General features: G+C 35.8%; 4 protein-coding genes and 1 long non-coding RNA gene across 6 annotated transcripts in view; 3 read left to right on the forward strand and 2 right to left on the reverse strand.

Moving 5' to 3' along the window:
- LOC124451807 overlaps positions 1–19,720 on the forward strand; it is a 122,414-nt gene that overhangs the window by 83,383 nt on the left and 19,311 nt on the right. The gene's annotated exons all lie outside the window — the stretch shown is intronic.
- Positions 15–1,360, forward strand: LOC124451812. Of its 2 annotated transcripts, XM_047002417.1 has the most exons (4): positions 15–280; positions 385–627; positions 803–985; positions 1,249–1,360. In XM_047002417.1, the coding sequence occupies exons 1-3, from the start codon at positions 30–32 to the stop codon at positions 837–839; spliced, it is 531 nt and encodes a 176-aa protein (XP_046858373.1). In that variant the 5' UTR covers positions 15–29; the 3' UTR covers positions 840–985; positions 1,249–1,360. The 2 variants fall into 2 exon arrangements, with proteins under 2 accessions (XP_046858373.1, XP_046858374.1); XM_047002418.1 differs by lacking the exon at positions 803–985.
- LOC124451813 lies at positions 633–1,369 on the reverse strand. The gene is made up of 2 exons (XR_006950683.1): positions 1,295–1,369; positions 633–1,215 (listed from the first exon to the last, which is right to left on the reverse strand). It is a non-coding gene; the product is annotated as an uncharacterized LOC124451813 (long non-coding RNA).
- On the reverse strand, positions 1,415–2,539 carry LOC124451811. Its single transcript, XM_047002416.1, has 2 exons — positions 1,795–2,539; positions 1,415–1,699 (listed from the first exon to the last, which is right to left on the reverse strand). The coding sequence occupies exons 1-2, from the start codon at positions 2,286–2,288 to the stop codon at positions 1,597–1,599; spliced, it is 597 nt and encodes a 198-aa protein (XP_046858372.1). The 5' UTR covers positions 2,289–2,539; the 3' UTR covers positions 1,415–1,596.
- LOC124451809 (receptor-type tyrosine-protein phosphatase delta-like) lies at positions 12,530–16,482 on the forward strand. The gene is made up of 7 exons (XM_047002412.1): positions 12,530–12,647; positions 12,730–12,831; positions 13,067–13,357; positions 13,430–13,505; positions 15,270–15,564; positions 15,654–15,708; positions 16,046–16,482. The coding sequence occupies exons 1-7, from the start codon at positions 12,584–12,586 to the stop codon at positions 16,405–16,407; spliced, it is 1,245 nt and encodes a 414-aa protein (XP_046858368.1). The 5' UTR covers positions 12,530–12,583; the 3' UTR covers positions 16,408–16,482.

Here is a 19,720-nt window from a genome sequence, read left to right on the forward strand (position 1 = left end):
TTAACACATATACACAATAAAATTAAAATATGAGTTCTTCAAGCAGTGAAAGCGAACGCATTTCGGATACTGAAAACTCAAATATGGCAAATGAAAATTTACTTTCGAATTCCGGCGATGAGGATACAATTGTGGCTAATTCAGTTGTAAATCCTTACGAAAATGAACCTCTTGCGAACGCAGTCGGAGAGAATTTTGTGTCGGTCGAAGAAGACGCAGATGGCTTAGAACCTCGAACATTGGAAGCGAGGTTCGAAGGAACCGTTCAGTTAGATAAGTGGTAAGTTGATAAATGTTATTAGAACTCTAGAAGAAATTAAACCATGAATTAAACATGTTATTTTGTTCTTATGTCGTGGTGCATAACAAACCACTTTTTTATAGGTGTGCATGTAGCTTGTGTCGTACTCAACTGCTGACAGATGCCATTGAATACCGTTGTTGTCAAGAGGTTGGGCCTACTTTACATAAACTGGTATTCGATGGTAGCATTGAAAAAATTAGCTGTGTTACTCTTCACGAAGAGTACACGATTATGACACATGCTACAGTCTTGAAGAATGTTGGCTCACTTCTAAGAGACCAAGATGGAAGGTCATACAAGCGTCGTGGAATACATGAAAATGAGTAAGTACATTTTTGATTTCTAATTTTGTTTTGTAACGAATGATTAATATCTTGCCATGTATCTCTACTTTTTACCTTTATGTGGTTCATTATTGTGCTGTGATGCTTCACAATTTTGTTGTGTGAAGTCAAAATAAATAATCAAATAGAAATTACTATTTTGAATTTCTCATAGATACTTGAGAGCAGTTGCATACCGTTTGGTCATTTGATGGCTATGTGGATGCCTTGGTTGGGAAAATTCTAGACCATTACCTGCATGTATCTACACAGACATCCAAAAACGATTTCCATTACGAAATCCCCTAGGCCAAGAACATGCTGGCTACAAGTCAGCACAGGAAAGAAACTGATAGAAGTAGGAAACATTTTTTGTAGCATAGTATATTATTTTATAACTAACTTTAAAGTTGGCCTGCTAAGAATATTTGTCAAGTAATTCTTGTGGACAATGACTTTTTGGAAGTCCTTTCATTGGCTGTCCACAATTTTTGCATAAGTGCATTTTTTTTGGATCTGAAGGACCTGTTGAAGCAGCTTGTTTTTCTTTGTCGAAACCTTTTGCTTGCAGTACATCTTGCTGTTGATCTATAAATAACAATTTAATGTGTTTACTTTTAGAATGCACTGGCCATACCTATTATACATGGTAGCATGAACAACTTACATGTGGGAAACAATGGTGTTGAAGATAGTTGTTTCCTATCCAAATGCCGTTGGATTGCCTCAGTTTTGGAAATTGATCCGAGAACGTTTTGTTTAAGGCTTCTGGGACTTTTTCCTATACTTCTTAAATATGTTGTCCATGGATTCCTCACAACTAAGAACCATGACATTTTTGATTTCATTAACATAGTCTGGAAAAATGACAAGTGGTTAGATGTGTAAGTCAAGAGTACCAATGCATACATGCTAAACTTACAATATGATGGTGCTGAAGAAACAGTTCTTACTACTTCATCCCCTGATTTAAATTTTGGGTATGTCACAGAATAATATGGTGTTCCATTTTTTGTTTTTTTTTGGCTGTCTGTGAAGGTTTTCATTGAAATGAAGTACTGCCAGTACGTGCCAAAACAGAACAAACCATTTACTATGTAATTTTTTTTCTTGACTAGGAAGAAGTAAAAAAGCCTTGGCAGATAAAGAACAGTGATTACAAGTTACCTGCAATATGTACCAAGCCAAGAAAAGTGGGTCATCTTTGAAGATAACAAGACACATTTACATGCATTTCCAGGTTGTGCATACAAACTTGTGTAATTTAACTTGTATAATTTTGTACTTACAACTCTGCGGTCGCGATTGCTCTTATCATCTTGGATTGAAATGCCTTTTACAGAGTCTATGGTTGGAACAGCATCAGAGCGCAATTGTCGTCTCATGTTTAGCGATTTTGCAACTGTTGCGTTCACGGTGAATGCAGAATCTGCGAAATGCATTGAACATAGCACAGAGTACTGCTGAGGAACGAATTTTGGCCTATGTCTCCTAACAAATTTTGTCCATTTACTCAGCCTCTCCTTGTCATTCATGGGGAAACGATGTACTGAGACACCCTCTGTGTGTTGACTGTTTGTACAACTTTTTCCGTTGGGCCAACCAGCAACACAATATTGTCCTCCTCGACGATTTTTTGCAGAATTTTGCCTACTCGCCATATTTTAACTTGCGGTGTATCGTTACGTTTGACTAACTTAATAAAAAATTATTCTCCTTATATTATGTGCGTTGTGATAATATTGCATGGGTTTTAAAACCACAGACTACGTCAAGGATGCGACACCCATATGATAAGAATGATAAGTCTAATCCAGAAGTTTATAAAAGTAGTATACATTGGATGATTGGAAATAAGCGCGTTACAGTTAGTTTCTGATAACATTGCGTGTGTGTTAAAACCGCAGACTTCGTCAAGAATGCGGCACCCAATTTGAGAAATATAAGTTAATTCAAGAAGTTTATAAAACTCTAATCGATTGTAAATGTTGCTTACTTATGCGTGTTGCTCATTTTTCACTAAATATATGCAATTTTTGCGAAGAGAAGTTATAAAATATGTAAAATTCCAGTTGGAAATATGCTTGTTCGTATATAATTTTTATATACTAAGAGCTTTAAAATTGAACTTCCGTCCTTTAAATGACGTCACGCACTCAAAGTCAAATTCGCATCAAAACAAGCAAATATGCCATGTTTGAACGCAAAGTTCGATGCGTTCCCATCGACTAAATTCAGTGGGCGATAGCTCAAAATGATCAGTAAAATACAGAGAAAACGTTTGTATCGAAAAACGAAATATGAAAATTTCACTTCAGTAGTACTTTAAGCTCTGTGTTTTTGACCATTTATGACTTGTTAATGTAGTGTTGTAGACATGCCACCATTAAGTTAATTAACATTTTGTACATTTTTTGTGTTTTCAAAAGGTTCCGTGACTTGCGCTGGAGAAAAAATAATGTACGCCAGCTGTGGTAAAAGACAATATATGGTAGTAAAGACTGCAGAATATCGTGGATTGAACCAAGGGAATGTTTGTGGTTCAAGTTACTATTACAACTGTAGTGTTGATGTTACATGTCGTCTAAAAAGACTTTGTGATGGGAAAGGAGAATGTCATGTAACTGTCGATGATAATCTTTTCCTTTCAAAAAGTTGTCCTGGTTTGGACAAATATCTTTACTTTGAATATCAATGTACCTCTACCATGACGTCATTCAATGAAATTTGCAGTAAGTAGTGTGGACATGTAAACGTGCTTATGATTGATTTGAAGAACTAAATTATGTAGTTATATTTCAATATCTGCCGAACTAAGATCACTAAGGAGAATATTCATAATAAAGTAAATCATCACACCTAAATCACACATCACAACTAAAAACATCAAACCTCACATTAATTCACAATGACAATACACAATTGACACCCATACATTACAGCTTAAAACATCACACCTAAATCACACTTCACAACTAAAAACATTTCACTTCACACTAATTCGCAATGACACTACACATTTCCTGTACACACAATACAATGACGTAAGAACCAGATAACAAATACGGCTAACCTGACGTATACTCCTTATTTGACTCTGAAAATGACTACCGCTAAGGTAGTCGTAACGTCAGCCAAAAACGACAAAAACAGTCCTTCTCAGGACTATACCAACCTGGACGATCTAAATTTACAAACATGAGGATATTCATGTTCATCAACCTTGTTATGTTCATCAACTAATTATCTATTACGATTTTTTATAGTTGAAGATATCCAGTTATCACAGTCGACATTACCCAGCGAAGGTTTTGTGAAACTTTTTACCAAAGATGACGGGGATTTCGCTGTCTGTAAAAGTTCCTTGGAAAATGTCAAAGATAATGTTTGTCGTTTTCTTGGCTACCCTAAAGCCGATCAAATAGAGGGGAAGACTTCAGGTAGTTCAATGTCTAAAGCTGGAGAAGTAAACTGCAGAGCTACTGTGGCACCTTCATTTCTATGTACGGTTACACCAAGTATTGGCTGTTCCGAGTATTCAATTTTAAAATGTAAGTTTCGGGAAAGAAAAAGCTTGATATTTCAATATTTTTTTAGGATAAAAATATACTTATTTAGTAAAAACGACAAGTTTTTTTAAAATAAACATGTTTCAACATCTCGCGATGCCATCTTCAGTATTATCAGGAATAATATGTATGTGTTAAAAAAATATTAGAGTAATATGATGGAGTAATATTATAAGTGCAGAAGCATTTGATGATTTTTTTAAGTCGTGTGTGTCGTGAATGATGTCCGATGTACGGTAGTTTAAAGTAATGAGTTCTTATGGACTGTTCGTTGTTGGTGGTCGTGGTTGTTTTATCGGATGTTCTAGTGTTTGCTTTGCAGTTAGTATTAGTTTTGTCATGGAGATATCGTTTGACAGTTTTGTTGATGAAGTGTTGTGGGAAAGAGTTGCGTAATAAAATAGATGTGATGTTCTTTAGGTGTTGTAGAAAGCCGTTTTTGGTGTTGTTAATTTTGTATGGTCTGTCCACAAGTGTGCGTATTAATCCAGCCTTGTATGAAAGTGGTGTGAAACTGAAGTAGTTCGTCAATAGTCCCGTGTAGGTTGGTTTATGATACGTCGACCTTGTATACCTTACTTGTATTAAAATTCGAGTCGTACTCATTTTCGCTCAGCTTTAAATTCGGGCGATTTAATTTCGCGCACTTTGTTGACAATTATTTGCGCAGCTTTAAATTCGTGCAAGTAGTTTTATGTGCTCGTTCTTTTTGATTTGTTCAAAAGAGCTATTAATAATTAACGCATTTATATTGAGCTTTCTTTATTAAGAAATACCTCAATATTCATCAAAAAAGCGATTGGGTGGCCTCAAAAAGGGCTTCAAAATAAAGCGTGAGTTCACTATCCCAACAAGAGCTAAAAAATGTAATAAATGATATTGCCTAACAATATACTTTATAAGTCAAACAAAAGTTTAGCTACAGTTCAAATGGATCCTCTTTTCGTTGTGGTTCCTCCAATGCGGCGCTCACACCTGATCGTTGCCAACCTTTGACGACAATGTCCTTGTTCGATTGCATGTAATCATAGAACTGCACTATCCATTTTGCGTGAAGTGGTTTGAGCAGGCTAATTCTCAAATCAACAGAAACTTTATCAGGTTGAATACCTTTCTATATTTGGGCTTGGACTTGCTCTGAGTACCATGTTTGCGCCTGGTTTCGAAGGAAAGCTTTGCAAGAGCGATTGACCGTTAAATCTAAGGGCTGCAGATATGATGTCATATTATTGGGAACAGGTATCATCTTCCCATTATTGTCGGAAATGATCTTCTTTACGGCATCCGTCCTATGTGCTTTAAAAACATCGGCAATCAAAACCCATTGTTTTGTTGCGCGAAAACCAAGCTCTTCTCTAATTTGCTTAACATAGGGGATAAGAATGCGATTGACTAATTCAATTGCTGGAATTCTTTTGGAAATCTGAATTTAGGGTGACACCGGTCTGTTTTCCCCTGGTAGATTAGTTGAATTGGCAGAAACTTTCCCTACGCGGTGACTGAGAATGTTCCAGTGATTTGGCGATAATCGGCGCTATCACTGATCGGCACAAACTTCTCGTTAGTTTTGTCCATTGTATACTTGCTGATGAGGACAAACGGGAGATGGGTCTGGTCAATGTTTATAATGAGATCGTCGGGAACGTCATAAGCGGTAACCACTTCCTTAATAGAACGATGAAACGTGAAGCGAATTTCTTTTAAGAAGCCAGGTGATACGGGTTGTTTTGCAGTTGTTGCTCTACGTTTACTGAAACCCAATCTTCTGAAAATTGACTGGCATCATGTATAGTGGAATTCTAGGGTTCCTCCGTTTTCTTTCAACAAAGACCGATCATTAGCCAGTACTATCCCCTTCGCTATGGAAATAGCAATGTTGTAATTGACAACACAACCGGCCGTTCTCATGCTCTTGATCATGGCGATAACTTTCTCATCGATGTTCTCGGGTAATAAAGTTTTTGCTCCACGATGTTTTCTTGGCAATTGTTCGAGTTCAGTGCGCTCTTTTCGTTCCTTATTTTACGATTTGACAAGTCCACGAACAGTTGACTCTGGTACGGAATACGTTCTTGCCGCCGGTCTTATTCCATGCACAATTCCCCATTTTGCAATTTCTGCTCGTTGAAAAGCATCATATGCTCCATATTTGCCCCTCCTTTTCTTTCGTTCTGGAGCGTCAAGAAATAATTGCTGTTTTACTGCATTTTCTTCGGCAGCATTTAATTTGCTGTCAGACGACGCGACCGAAATATCGTCTTGGAAAACCTTTTTGAAATATTTTAACAGAGCCATGTGCGTTGATTTCCCGCACAATGTTTTCTGTTGGCAATACTTGAACGGTAGAATATGTATTGCGGAAACGTTTGACGTATTCGGCAATTAGTTAATAAGGAAGTAAAATCAGTCAGTAAAATAATAATAGAACATCATATCTAACACCTAAAGAAACGTGACTCATCATTGACTATTGTGTTGGAGAAATGGAAAGCATTTGCATCGTGTGCAATGATTTGACAAAATACACTTGTCTAAAATGCAAATCACTTGTTTGTAACCGAGGAATCAAGTGTTCAATCCCTGCATCTAAAAACTATCCTGGATGGAAAAGTGGTTCGAGTGTTGCTTTATGTGAAGCGTGCGACGCGAAAGAAAATTACGCATCTGATTGCTTGCTTCAGGAAACCCACGATTCAGGAACGGATGATTCTAATTCAGTGAAACTGAGCCCCGAGGGGACATCGTTTTCTCTGGCTTGCGCATCACGAGGTTTTCGTGAATACAGAAAAATCTGGGCTCCAAGAATCAACCAGCAGTTAATAATAAAACCAGAATCAGGAAACCTATTCGACCCGTATGCTATTGGTCTGTTTACCAAAATCAGAGGCAAGATTGAACCATTGTCACTGGTCGGACATTTGCCTCGAAAGATTTCCCGATTTTGCAAGTTCTTTTTTGAATATGGGGGCATTATAGAAGCATGTGTGTGTGACATCAAATTTCGTCGATCCCCATTACCACAAGGAGGCTTGGAGATTCCTATTACCCAAACAGTCATGCAGAACAATGCAAGTTTTAGGATACCTTACTTGTATTAAAATTCGCGCAGTACTAGAATTTGCGCAGCGCTGAGTGCGCGAATTTTAGTACTGCGCGAAATATATTCCGCGCGAATAGCTTTGTAGTGTAATATGAGACATTCATTGTTAGTTTTGCAAATCAGTTGTTTTATTAACGCATATACATATTGACATATGTTTTTAGTTGTCCTGGTAACATTAAAAATCAAAAATGTCTTCATTTTCATCCTGTACAATTTCAGTCGGGATATTCTCAGGTTCTACGTAGTATTCCGTCACGAATGCCTGCATTTTGCTGTATATCCTAAAACTTGCATTGTTCTGCATGACTGTTAGGGTAATAGGAATCTCCAAGCCTCCTTGTGGTAATGGGGATCGACGAAATTTGATGTCACACACACATGCTTCTAATTGCCCCATATTCAAAAAGAACTTGCAAAATCGGGAAATCTCGAGGCAAATGTCCGACCAGTGACAATGGTTCAATCTTGCCTCTGATTTTGGTAAACAGACCAATAGCATATGGGTCGAATAGGTTTCCTGATTCTGGTTTTATTATTAACTGCTGGTTGATTCTTGGAGCCCAGATTTTTCTGTATTCATGAAAACCTCGTGATGCGCAAGCCAGAGAAAACGATGTCCCTCGGGGCTCAGTTTCACTGAATTAGAATCATCCGTTCCTGAATCGTGGGTTTCCTGAAGCAAGCAATCAGATGCGTAATTTTCTTTCGCGTCGCACGCTTCACATAAAGCAACACTCGAACCACTTTTCCATCCAGGATAGTTTTTAGATGCAGGGATTGAACACTTGATTCCTCGGTTACAAACAAATGATTTGCATTTTAGACAAGTGTATTTTGTCAAATCATTGCACACGATGCAAATGCTTTCCATTTCTCCAACACAATAGTCAATGATGAGTCACGTTTCTTTAGGTGTTAGATATGATGTTCTATTATTATTTTACTGACTGATTTTACTTCCTTATTAACTAATTGCCGAATACGTCAAACGTTTCCGCAATACATATTCTACCGTTCAAGTATTGCCAACAGAAAACATTGTGCGGGAAATCAACGCACATGGCTCTGTTAAAATATTTCAAAAAGGTTTTCCAAGACGATATTTCGGTCGCGTCGTCTGACAGCAAATTAAATGCTGCCGAAGAAAATGCAGTAAAACAGCAATTATTTCTTGACGCTCCAGAACGAAAGGAGGGCAAATATGGAGCATATGATGCTTTTCAACGAGCAGAAATTGCAAAATGGGGAATTGTGCATGGAATAAGACCGGCGGCAAGAACGTATTCCGTACCAGAGTCAACTGTTCGTGGACTTGTCAAATCGTAAAATAAGGAACGAAAAGAGCGCACTGAACTCGAACAATTGCCAAGAAAACATCGTGGAGCAAAACTTTATTACCCGAGAACATCGATGAGAAAGTTATCGCCATGATCAAGAGCATGAGAACGGCCGGTTGTGTTGTCAATTACAACATTGCTATTTCCATAGCGAAGGGATAGTACTGGCTAATGATCGGTCTTTGTTGAAAGAAAACGGAGGAACCCTAGAATTCCACTATACATGATGCCAGTCAATTTTCAGAAGATTGGGTTTCAGTAAACGTAGAGCAACAACTGCAAAACAACCCGTATCACCTGGCTTCTTAAAGAAATTCGCTTCACGTTTCATCGTTCTATTAAGAAAGTGGTTACCGCTTATGACGTTCCCGACGATCTCATTATAAACATTGACCAGACCCATCTCCCGTTTGTCCTCATCAGCAAGTATACAATGGACAAAACTAACGAGAAATTTGTGCCAATCAGTGATAGCGCCGATTATCGCCAAATTACTGGAACATTCTCAGTCACCGCGTCGGGAAAGTTTCTGCCAATTCAACTAATCTACCAGGGGAAAACAGACCGGTGTCACCCTAAATTCAGATTTCCAAAAGAAGAATTCCAGCAATTGAATTAGTCAATCGCATTCTTATCCCCTATGTTAAGCAAATTAGAGAAGAGCTTGGTTTTCGCGCAACAAAACAATGGGTTTTGATTGCCGATGTTTTTTAAAGCACATAGGACGGATGCCGTAAAGAAGATCATTTCCGACAATAATGGGAAGATGATACCTGTTCCCAATAATATGACATCATATCTGCAGCCCTTAGATTTAACGGTCAATCGCTCTTGCAAAGCTTTCCTTCGAAACCAGGCGCAAACATGGTACTCAGAGCAAGTCCAAGCCCAAATATAGAAAGGTATTCAACCTGATAAAGTTTCTGTTGATTTGAGAATTAGCCTGCTCAAACCACTTCACGCAAAATGGATAGTGCAGTTCTATGATTACATGCAATCGAACAAGGACATTGTCGCCAAAGGTTGGCAACGATCAGGTGTGAGCGCCGCATTGGAGGAACCACAACGAAAAGAGGATCCATTTGAACTGTAGCTAAACTTTTGTTTGACTTATAAAGTATATCGTTAGGCAATATCATTTATTTACATTTTTTAGTTCTTGTTGGGATAGTGAACTCACGCTTTATTTTGAAGCCCTTTTTGAGGCCACCCAATCGCTTTTTTGATGAATATTGAGGTATTTCTTAATAAAGAGAGCTCAATATAAATGCGTTAATTATTAATAGCTCTTTTGAACAAATCAAAAAGAACGAGCACATAAAACTACTTGCGCGAATTTAAAGCTGCGCAAATAATTGTCAACAAAGTGCGCGAAATTAAATCGCCCGAATTTAAAGCTGAGCGAAAATGAGTACGATTTGAATTTTAATACAAGTATGGTATATATATTCGTCACATACATAATATTTCTTATAATACTGAAGATGACATCACGAGATGTTGGAACGTGTTTATTTTAAAAAACTTGTCGTTTTTATTAAATGTTCATTATCAATAGTGCTTTTACGCAGTTACGATAAAATAGACTACTCATCAAGTTTCAACTTCCGCTAAATGAGAAGCTCGAAATCAAGTGATATTTATAATGTTAGGAATTGTATTTGAAACGTCGAACGCTTTGTCTAAAAGAGTGCGTTTTGTTGTTTAGTCTGGTATATTTCACCGACTCGTGGCCTATCTTTGCAACCCACTTTTTTTGTTATTTGCAATTTTTCCTTTATGGAGAACCGTATGGGTTTGTGTCATTGTTTTCCATCATATCACACAATTTCATCGTTATCACAATTTTAAATTTTTTGTTGACTCTGACTATCGCTAAGGTTATCGAAACATCAGTCAACATCAATAACAACTGTCCTTCTCAGGACTCTACTAAATCGGATGATCTACATTACAAACATGTAACGATACTCCCGCGCTCAACCATCTACTCAATAAATATTTTGTCACCTCAGGTCATGTTTGTGATGATCCGCTCTTACAAAACACACAAAAGTTCCCGGACTCCTTGTTTACTGCTTCGACCCAGGACCATAGTGCAAAAGCTGCAAGAATATCCAGTGGCAGTTCATGGTGTGCTCCTGTTGCAGATGGCAATCATTATCTTCAACTGAATTTCCCAAGTCTTTATACAGTTAACGCTATCGCAGTCTTTGGAGACAGTTCAAGTTCAAGCTTTATAACTGAATATCACTTGCTTACAAACATTGACGGTGTTAACTGGAACTCTGAAAAATCCAAAAAGGTAACAAATAACTTCTCTAATTTTATTTTGTTGAATTGTACCAATACTCTATAGCAAAACTTTATTTATAATGGCTACTTTACTCAAAAATAGTAAATATAGTAAAGCAATAGATAGCAAGTTGCGAAAAACATGTCTCCTACATCGCCATCTTGCGTTTTACTTAGTTTTCTGATAATAAAGATGATTGTTAACTTCAGAAAGCAATTTTAGAGAGGACTAAAGTTTCCACTCGATAGAACATTAAGATTGTGTAGTGTCAAAAAAAATAAAAATTTAATTGAAATAACTAAACGTGCATTCAGGAAGAGTCGTTTACTTTTTAATGCGAACATTGAAAACTACAGCAAACGCAATAAAACTTTAAGAAAGTAAGGAAAACTATTACAACCTTTTCCTTGATGAATACTAGTATGAAGTAAGTGGTTTTAACTCGGGAGTATTTCGATGTAGATCGTCCAGGTTAGTAGAGTCCTGAGAAGGACTGTTGGTTTTGGTGTTGACTGACGTTATGACAACCTTAGCGGTAGTTATCTTCGACAGCCTTAGCGGTAGTCATGAATTTGTCCGAATCAACTATAGAATCATGGAAATGGAGAGCAATTCATCTAATTATTAAATAGTTAACGATAAATTTCAAAATCGATATTTAAAATATTAAAGTTAACAATGGACGCTTAAGTTAACTGAATGCTTAATGCTGATTGTTCAGGTTTGTGCATTACTGATGAGGACTGTTGGTGTCAGTGTTGACTGACGTTTTGACATACTTAGTTGTGGTCATCTTCAATTTACTTTTATTCTTATAAGAATTCTTCAATCTCCAAATTTCGTTTTGGTAACTTTACTAATTATTCATCGGCTGAAACAAGATTGTAACTTTAACAATCAGTTTGTGGCTATATGAACTAACAGATTCTATCCTTGCGATTTATCTTCAAGTTTAAATTGCAGTTTGTGGCTTTGAAAAGATATTCAGAAGATACATAAGCCACTATCCCGTTTAGAGCGTCAAACAAACCCGACTTTTCTCTAACTTTCTCGACCTTTCCCTACCCAAATACGTAAGTCATTATTTTCTCTTGTTTCAGATTATACAACAAAATTGGAATGGTTACAATGATGTAGCTATAGAGAAATTCTCTCGTGGCATTAAAGCCAAAAGCTTACGAATAGTTCCGACGAAGTCTATTGGTAAACCGTGTTTACGAATTGAAGTTTGTGGGGGAGGTAAGAAGTGAAAATATGTCTGGTTTGGTTTGCTCTGTAAAAGAGGTATTAATATACTATATATAAACTTGTTTGCTCTTAAAATTAACTAAACACGTGGAAATTTCTTATTTGAGGTATTCTATACATCTCCCAGGCAAATCTTAACATTGCGATCTCAGACTCTAGTGTTGCACTACATGTTTCTTTTTTCCACAATTTCCGAACTTTTTACTAAACATAATGATGTTCCACCACAAATCAAGAAATTCAGACGGAGTATTCTATTTTATCGCATGATTTTATCCATCTCAAAATGCAATGATACCATGTTTACCGTTGGTTTTTTTTTCTTTAATCATTCAGACATTCTACCAGACAAACCAACAAATCTTACTGCAACCAAAGTCTCATCAAGATACCTTAAGATATCATGGAAAGATCCAAAAAACACTGGTGTGAAACTTGGCACAAATCTCTTGAATCCTCTGACCAAAGTTCGATTAATAGTGATAAAGGATACTGTCATTATTTTTAACAAAACTTGGGAAGCAACTCTAATTAAACCTTATCTATTAGAGAATCTTATTCCTTGCACAACGTATGCCGTAAATGTTTCCGCTGGCAACTCTGAAGGTTTTGGTGGATCAATTACAGCTAGTTTTACCACTGCGGAAGATGGTGAGTTCGTATTATTTTTTTGTGCATTCATATTGGTTTTGTTTGCATTGATGGTTTTATTATTGTTGACGAATTTTGAAATCTCAAATCGTTTGCTGGTCGACTTATGTGTCAATCATGTTTTTCTTTTGTGTTTTATTTAAGTTAGTAATGACAGTATACTGGTTGGGATTTCTTTTTAAATTTTACTGTTTTAGATAAATCTTTAAAAAATGTGTTTTTCATTTTTGTTCAGTTCCTGAAGGTCCACCTTTAAATGTTAACATTTTCGTCATCAGCAGTTCATCGTTATCAGTCACGTGGAAGCCACCTGATGTAACCAAAAGAAACGGAAAGATAGTCAGCTACACTGTTTGTATTAAACAATGGGGGGGTGTCACGTGTTCAAAAAACTATACTACTGAGGAACAACATTTGGAAATAAATCATTTAAAACCAGCGACAAAATATTGTGTTCGTGTTTTAGCGTCTACGAAAGTGGGTCCTGGAATTTACAGCAAATTGAAGTGGACGTTCTCAAACGGACGTGAGTTATTTATCAAAATAAAAATAAGAACTTATAAAGGTAATATATTATTTTTTCACCTTTTAATTTTAGTTGCACCGGAACAGCCCAGAATTCAGACAGCGTATTCACTGACATATTTGTTGCGAATCCCCTCCATAAAATATCAGTAAGTACTTTCAAAAAATCTTCTCTCGGCCATAAACAAGAACAGTTACAAGATACTTTGAGCATTGACGTAGTGTGAACAATTTTTCTGTTGTGACGTGTGGCGGAAGGGGGCAGTCTATTTTGACTCAGAATGCGTCCCCGAGATCTAAAACTTTATAAACGAGGTCTTGATTAAGGCCCAAGCCGAAATTTTTTAAATGTAGCAGCTTTAATTACCATGTCTATACGGGATGAAGTAGTAAAACTGCAGTATTTCAAAAGCGTTTTTCCAACCTAAAATCAAACTTTGACACCCCATATTCACTTCTGCACCCCATATAAATAAAAGGGTCATTTATAGCGCATGCTGCAGATGCTTTAGAGCTTTAACGTACTTCACATCAAAAATCGCATCTTGCGTAGAAACAAGAAATTTTCTCGCATTTCAAAAAAAGTGTTCTGTTCTGGTGAATATATGAATTGAGATCTTATTAGAAATTGGTGTTGTTATTCATCACCATCTCATCTGTAGTAATGTCGATCATTTGGTTTATACTCTTGTACTGTCCCGTGCGTATATATTTTTTTTCTATGGAAGCTTTAAGTGCAAAAACTAACACGCTTTGAAGGCTTGCCTCAAGAACTCAAGGAGTGGTGCTGTATTGCTGGCTTAGGGATCCCAGCCTTGTGAAATAGGTTCCAAAAAGCCTGCCACACACTCTTTGCCGGCATATTAAGTCTGTTACCTGATTTAGAGATACGGCTATATGCAATAAGAGTTGTAAAACATATGTCGAACTTTTTGGAAACCAATCAGATGTAATTTCTCACCAGATGGTAGTTTTTTTAACTACCTCAGATCTTTCATAAAGTTAAATCATCAAATATGAGCATCTGCTTTTACCTATCACGGTGTGAATAGCCACACATTGAGCAATTTGCTAAACTCTGTTGTTTTTAAATATCTGAGGCTATTGAATGCATTTGTAATAGCTTTTTTTTTGTTAAGCTCAAAGTGTTCGCAAATTTGTCAATCCTATTTTTCAAGATTCAATTATAGCTTCAGTAACTCATAAAGACAATATTATGTCAAATTGTTGTAGTATGTGATGTTTTACAAAGTTGTGTTTTGTTTTTTTTCTTACATGATTTTTATTAGACAAAACGTAAAATTAGTTTGTCAACAGCAAAGATACTTGGATACTGAGCATACAAGAATCGTTTGAAAGTTTGTCGTCGTTAACTTGTTATAGACTAAATTGTTTCCAATTAAATTAATGCAAATGCAATTTCAAGCAGAGAATTGGATGTACATTGCTGTGAAAAGACCTCCCTCTGGAAAAACTGTCAAATCAAATTTCTACTAAAATACAGCTTTACTGCTAAAGTCAAAGTTATATTTCAAAATTTAATACACGATATATTTAAACGTTACTTCACTCTTGGCATTTACGTCGAAAACTATATTTTACTATGAAAGAAGCCCAACATTTTATTTCAAATTTTCCCTTTAAATGAAAATAACTTTGTGCATTCCACTTATAAAAATTCCTTATACTTCTCATAGTTTGGCATTCATATTTATACTCCTAGTTTTACGTACATAATGGTGACTGGCAGCGTTCGCTTTTTAACAAAGCATAGCTCCTATTTGAAGTTTGTAATATATACAAAAACTTTAAAGCATTATCTGCACTTTTGGCAAATACTCGTACAACCAATTGTAATTTTGCGTTTTAAGATAAGCAATATATTATTTGCACATTCTTTTTTTCATTTACAGATATTTTCATGTGGTAGCAATGGAGCATGACAAAAAAGAAAGTCGGTTGCCTTCAGAATTAAAAAATGATGACTTAGTTAGTTACTCAGAGGCCATATCATCCGCACAACCAAAGCCCTATATTGCTGCAGTAATTTTTCCCATTAGAAAAAACACGTCATTGTTCACACTCGGTGATGTCGCAAACACAGTTGTTACAAGAAGACGCCGCTCTGATGGTAGAAAACACCAAAATGGCCCTCTGAAGCCAGGAACTAGTTACAAAATTTTCCAGCGAGTTTTCGTAAATGATCAGGTAAACAGTGAGATCAATCTTTGTCAAATTTTACGTGCAATGTTCTCATCACTTTTTTTAATTCATTATAAGTATTTACTTCGTTTCAGGTTTCTTTTTATTCTACTGACTGGAGTCCTCCAGCAAAAACACTAGAAAACGCAGGTATAGGGCATTTTGTTAAACTCACTGTAACGGGCCATTCAATTGTCTATATATGACTCTGCTCATGTGACATAAACGATTTTCACAATTACGCAATTCTTGTGGAATACTTATATGGCAACCATTCGTAAAGTAGATCACAGCTGTGTTTTGTGCATTGCTTTGTTTAATGTCTGTCAATTTGTTTTCACTTGTCTTATGTTATTCATGTCTTACTTGTTTTATAAAACCTTAAACTTTGAAATTGACTTTTTATTGCGTTCCACTGGTGATAAGTCTTTTTTTCCTAAATTTTTTACTTTAATAACGGCGCCTCTATGTTTTTCCACTGTTTTAGACATCGCAGCCACGACAAAATGGTACATCATTTTGGTTGCCGTCATTTCAGGAATCATTCTCATCATTGTTTTCTGTTCAATTATTCTACTTTATCGTCAACGTTTTGTATTGAACAACAAAAATAAACAAAATGAACAACTTCAGTCCCCTGGTATAGAGAGCACAGACGTAAACAATGGAGCCTATGAAGAAGTGAAGTTATCCGACATATCTAAAAGAAACGATAATGAGGCTTTGACAGACTGTGATGACTTAAATTATCAAAAATTAGACGTATCAAAAATGGACAGGGAAGAAAATTATCAGTCTTTAATGGATATGCCTTACGTCAATATCAAAGATAAAATGTATCAAAACTGAAGAAAGTTCACATACATACCATTTCTCATGTAATGAATGAAAAATAATAAAAGTAAACTTTTATATGGCATGTAACTTATGTTAAGTGTCAAAGGCATGTATCACCAGCTTTAAAATTAGCGAAGGTCTTATGTTCCACTGTTCTAAAAAGCCAAGCTAGCATTTACAAAAATGGCACGATATTTTCGCTACGCTAACTACAGCAATTGCTCTCTTTTCTTAATCTTTTTACTATCTATAGAAACGATAGAGTTATTGAAGAATTAGCTTTGTCAAACATGAATTAAGAAGATGATAATGTCAGATAATGAGTCATTAACTGTAACTGCTGATCCAAGGTATTAAGAAATAGACGTATCAAAAACGAACACAGAAGATGATCATCAATCATTAATGGAGGATAACGATTCGTCTTATGTAAATGTGAAAAAAAATTGATGACAATAAATAGTGAAATGCATTAGATAGGTATACCAGCAACAAAAATAAATAAGATGAGGAAGGAAAGTGAAATGACAAAGAATGGATTCAAATGAGAGAATTTTTTAGTTTATAGTGTATCAAAACAACTAATTTTGCTAATTCGTTTACGATATTCATTCTATGGTGCGAAGCTCAACAGAATCTGAGGAATTTATCAATTACGTATGTAATGAAGATGTATTAAAAGATGCTTTTAAAAGAACAAGAAAAAAAACTTTCTGACTAAGGCTTGCTCATACACAAAGCATTAAAAAGAATGGTTTGGACCCGGGAGTATCGTTATTCATTAGATGTTTGTAGATATAGATCGTTCAGATTAATAAAGTCATGAGAAGGATTGTTGGTGTTGATTATGTCTGACGTTTAAAACCTTAGCGATGAAGACGATTACCGCTAAGGTTGTCAAAACGTCAGTCGATATAACACCAGCAGTCTTTCTCATGACTTTCCTAGCCTGGATGATCTACATCTACAATCATAGCTACGTATACACTTTTCATATGCTTACCGGACTGTTCAAACACTTCTGCAAAACAATATATTTTTTGCGGATATTAGAATTAACTAGTTTCAGTTATATGCCATATTTAGCAGCGTAGCCAGCTAGACCTTTTTACTTTCGCTTTGCGAATATTTTATGGTTCACTGACCGTGAGAACAATGTATTTTATAGTTTTCTACAATTTATAACATGCATACCTACATAAATTAATATGGGCTCCACAATTATAGCCTTGATTTCTAATCGAAGGAAATTGGACCTTTAGCAATTTAGAGGCTCCAGTCGTCTTTACAGAATCCAACATAACATCTCTCTGGCCTAAAAAATTATGGCGAAGAAGGTTCTGAAGAAAACAGACATAACTGTATTGAAAGATTTCAGCATTCTAAAGTTTTTTGAATCTTACTGCATGAGAATTGTTTTGACTCAAGAGCACAGTTTAAATTTGTACAGCCTGGCTCCATAATAAAACTTAATAGACCAGGCTGTCTTGTTGGAGGAGACACAGTAAGAGACTAATTGGGGATATACCAGAACACAAAAGACCTAGCCACGCCAAACTGTTAATGGTGAACTATTAATTTCGCGCTTTAATAAATGTGTAGTACCTCCTGGACTTATAAAACCTCATTCCTACGTGGGAATAGACGATTGTAAACATGAAGATAATCAGCAATTTCATTTTGGTTAGTACGAATTTTTACTCAGTTCGCATATATTGTTAACATACAACTAAACGCTTGTAATTAGCGTTCATGTAAACATAAATATGTTTTTTTGTTGGTGACATTTATTTATACATTTATTTTATAGTTTACCAGTTGATATTTGAAAGTTCCCATGAATGGTATGAAATTGTGGAGTTTTGCATGTTTACTTAAAGTCACGGTAGACTTCTTCACTTCTTTTTTTCAGGTACCCTTTGAATTTATCTTAAAACATGCGAACTTACATTAAGTACACCATGTCATCGGGTCCATTACTCACTGTGGATACGGTGGATAGCAAATCATTCTAACTAACGTAGAAAAATTTCAAAAGCTTTTACTTTCTGTTTTGCAGTTATCAATGTGGAATGCTGAATCCATTATGTTCCAAAAAGAGTCTGAATGTCACAATGTGTTGAATTGCTGAGAAATTCTTCAAAAAGTGCTTAAAAAATCGAGACAATAACATACAACTTTATTAATGTTTTTGTGATTTCAACCTTTTTGTCTACTTTTGTGTCCTACTTTGTGTCTTTCTTTATTTCTACGATTTGCCAACCTTTTTGTCTCCGTTTGTGTCTCTCTTTTTGTCTGCCTTTGTGTCCATCATTTTGTTCATCTGTTTTTCTACCATATTGTCTGCTTTTGTGCCTGCTTTTAAGTATACTTTATTTGTTTTTTGTTGAACTCTTTATTTACCTTTGTGTCTACTTTTGTGTCTACCTTCGTGTCTTCCATTTTATCAACCTTTTTCTCCACCAATGTGTCTACATTTATGTTTATCTGTTTGTTCTTCCTTTGTGTCTTTATCATTTTCTCTTTATCGAGGTGGTTTGTAAATTGCGATCTCATTAATTTATCATCTAGATGCGTGCCTCATAATAATAATAATGAATGTATGTATAATTTCGTACACCCATCATCTTTCCTTTGTTTTTGAAAGTCTTCTCAATGTATTCAGGTTCTTGTAAAACTGGTTGAACTCATCAATGTTCAGTTGCCGTTCAAAACACGTATCGCTATTTCACAACAATTATCCAACACTTATCCAACACATATCAAATACGTTGATCAAAAGGATATTCAATTCACACAGACTGATGTTTACTAATTTGAACTTGCAACTGCAAGATTGATTAAGTTTCAAAATGAACACAGTCGTTACAAAATGACTACACCCACGTGATTTTCCCTGCACTATGCTTGACACTTCTAGAACATAGCACTTGTAGAACACTTCTAAACTGAGTGGATACTCGCTATGAATTATGGTAAAAGTAGAATACGATTTTAAATCTACTTTGTAAAGAGCAATGATATTTACTAATATTCATCTTTACAAATAATATTTAGAGGTTTGTGTTCGCGATACCAACAGTGCTGCCATGTTTATCGTCTCCAATATCTGGTAATATCAGAGCCCTCTATAGTATAAGAGTTGGGACATCTATTGTTCTCTTATTTGTACACGCTGATTGGTCAGTTTCGGTCTTCTGATCAAAACCCGCCATTTTGGTTCCTACTTTTGAAACTTGTACTAGTGTTTACATAGCGATTATTATTAGTGTTCACAGTTTTTAAGATAAATATGGTGTTTTGCTGCGCGTATGGGTGCAATAAT

This window comes from Xenia sp. Carnegie-2017, unplaced genomic scaffold (genome assembly GCF_021976095.1).
Source record: "Xenia sp. Carnegie-2017 unplaced genomic scaffold, XeniaSp_v1 HiC_scaffold_24, whole genome shotgun sequence".
In the NCBI taxonomy this organism is placed as follows: domain Eukaryota; kingdom Metazoa; phylum Cnidaria; class Anthozoa; order Malacalcyonacea; family Xeniidae; genus Xenia; species Xenia sp. Carnegie-2017.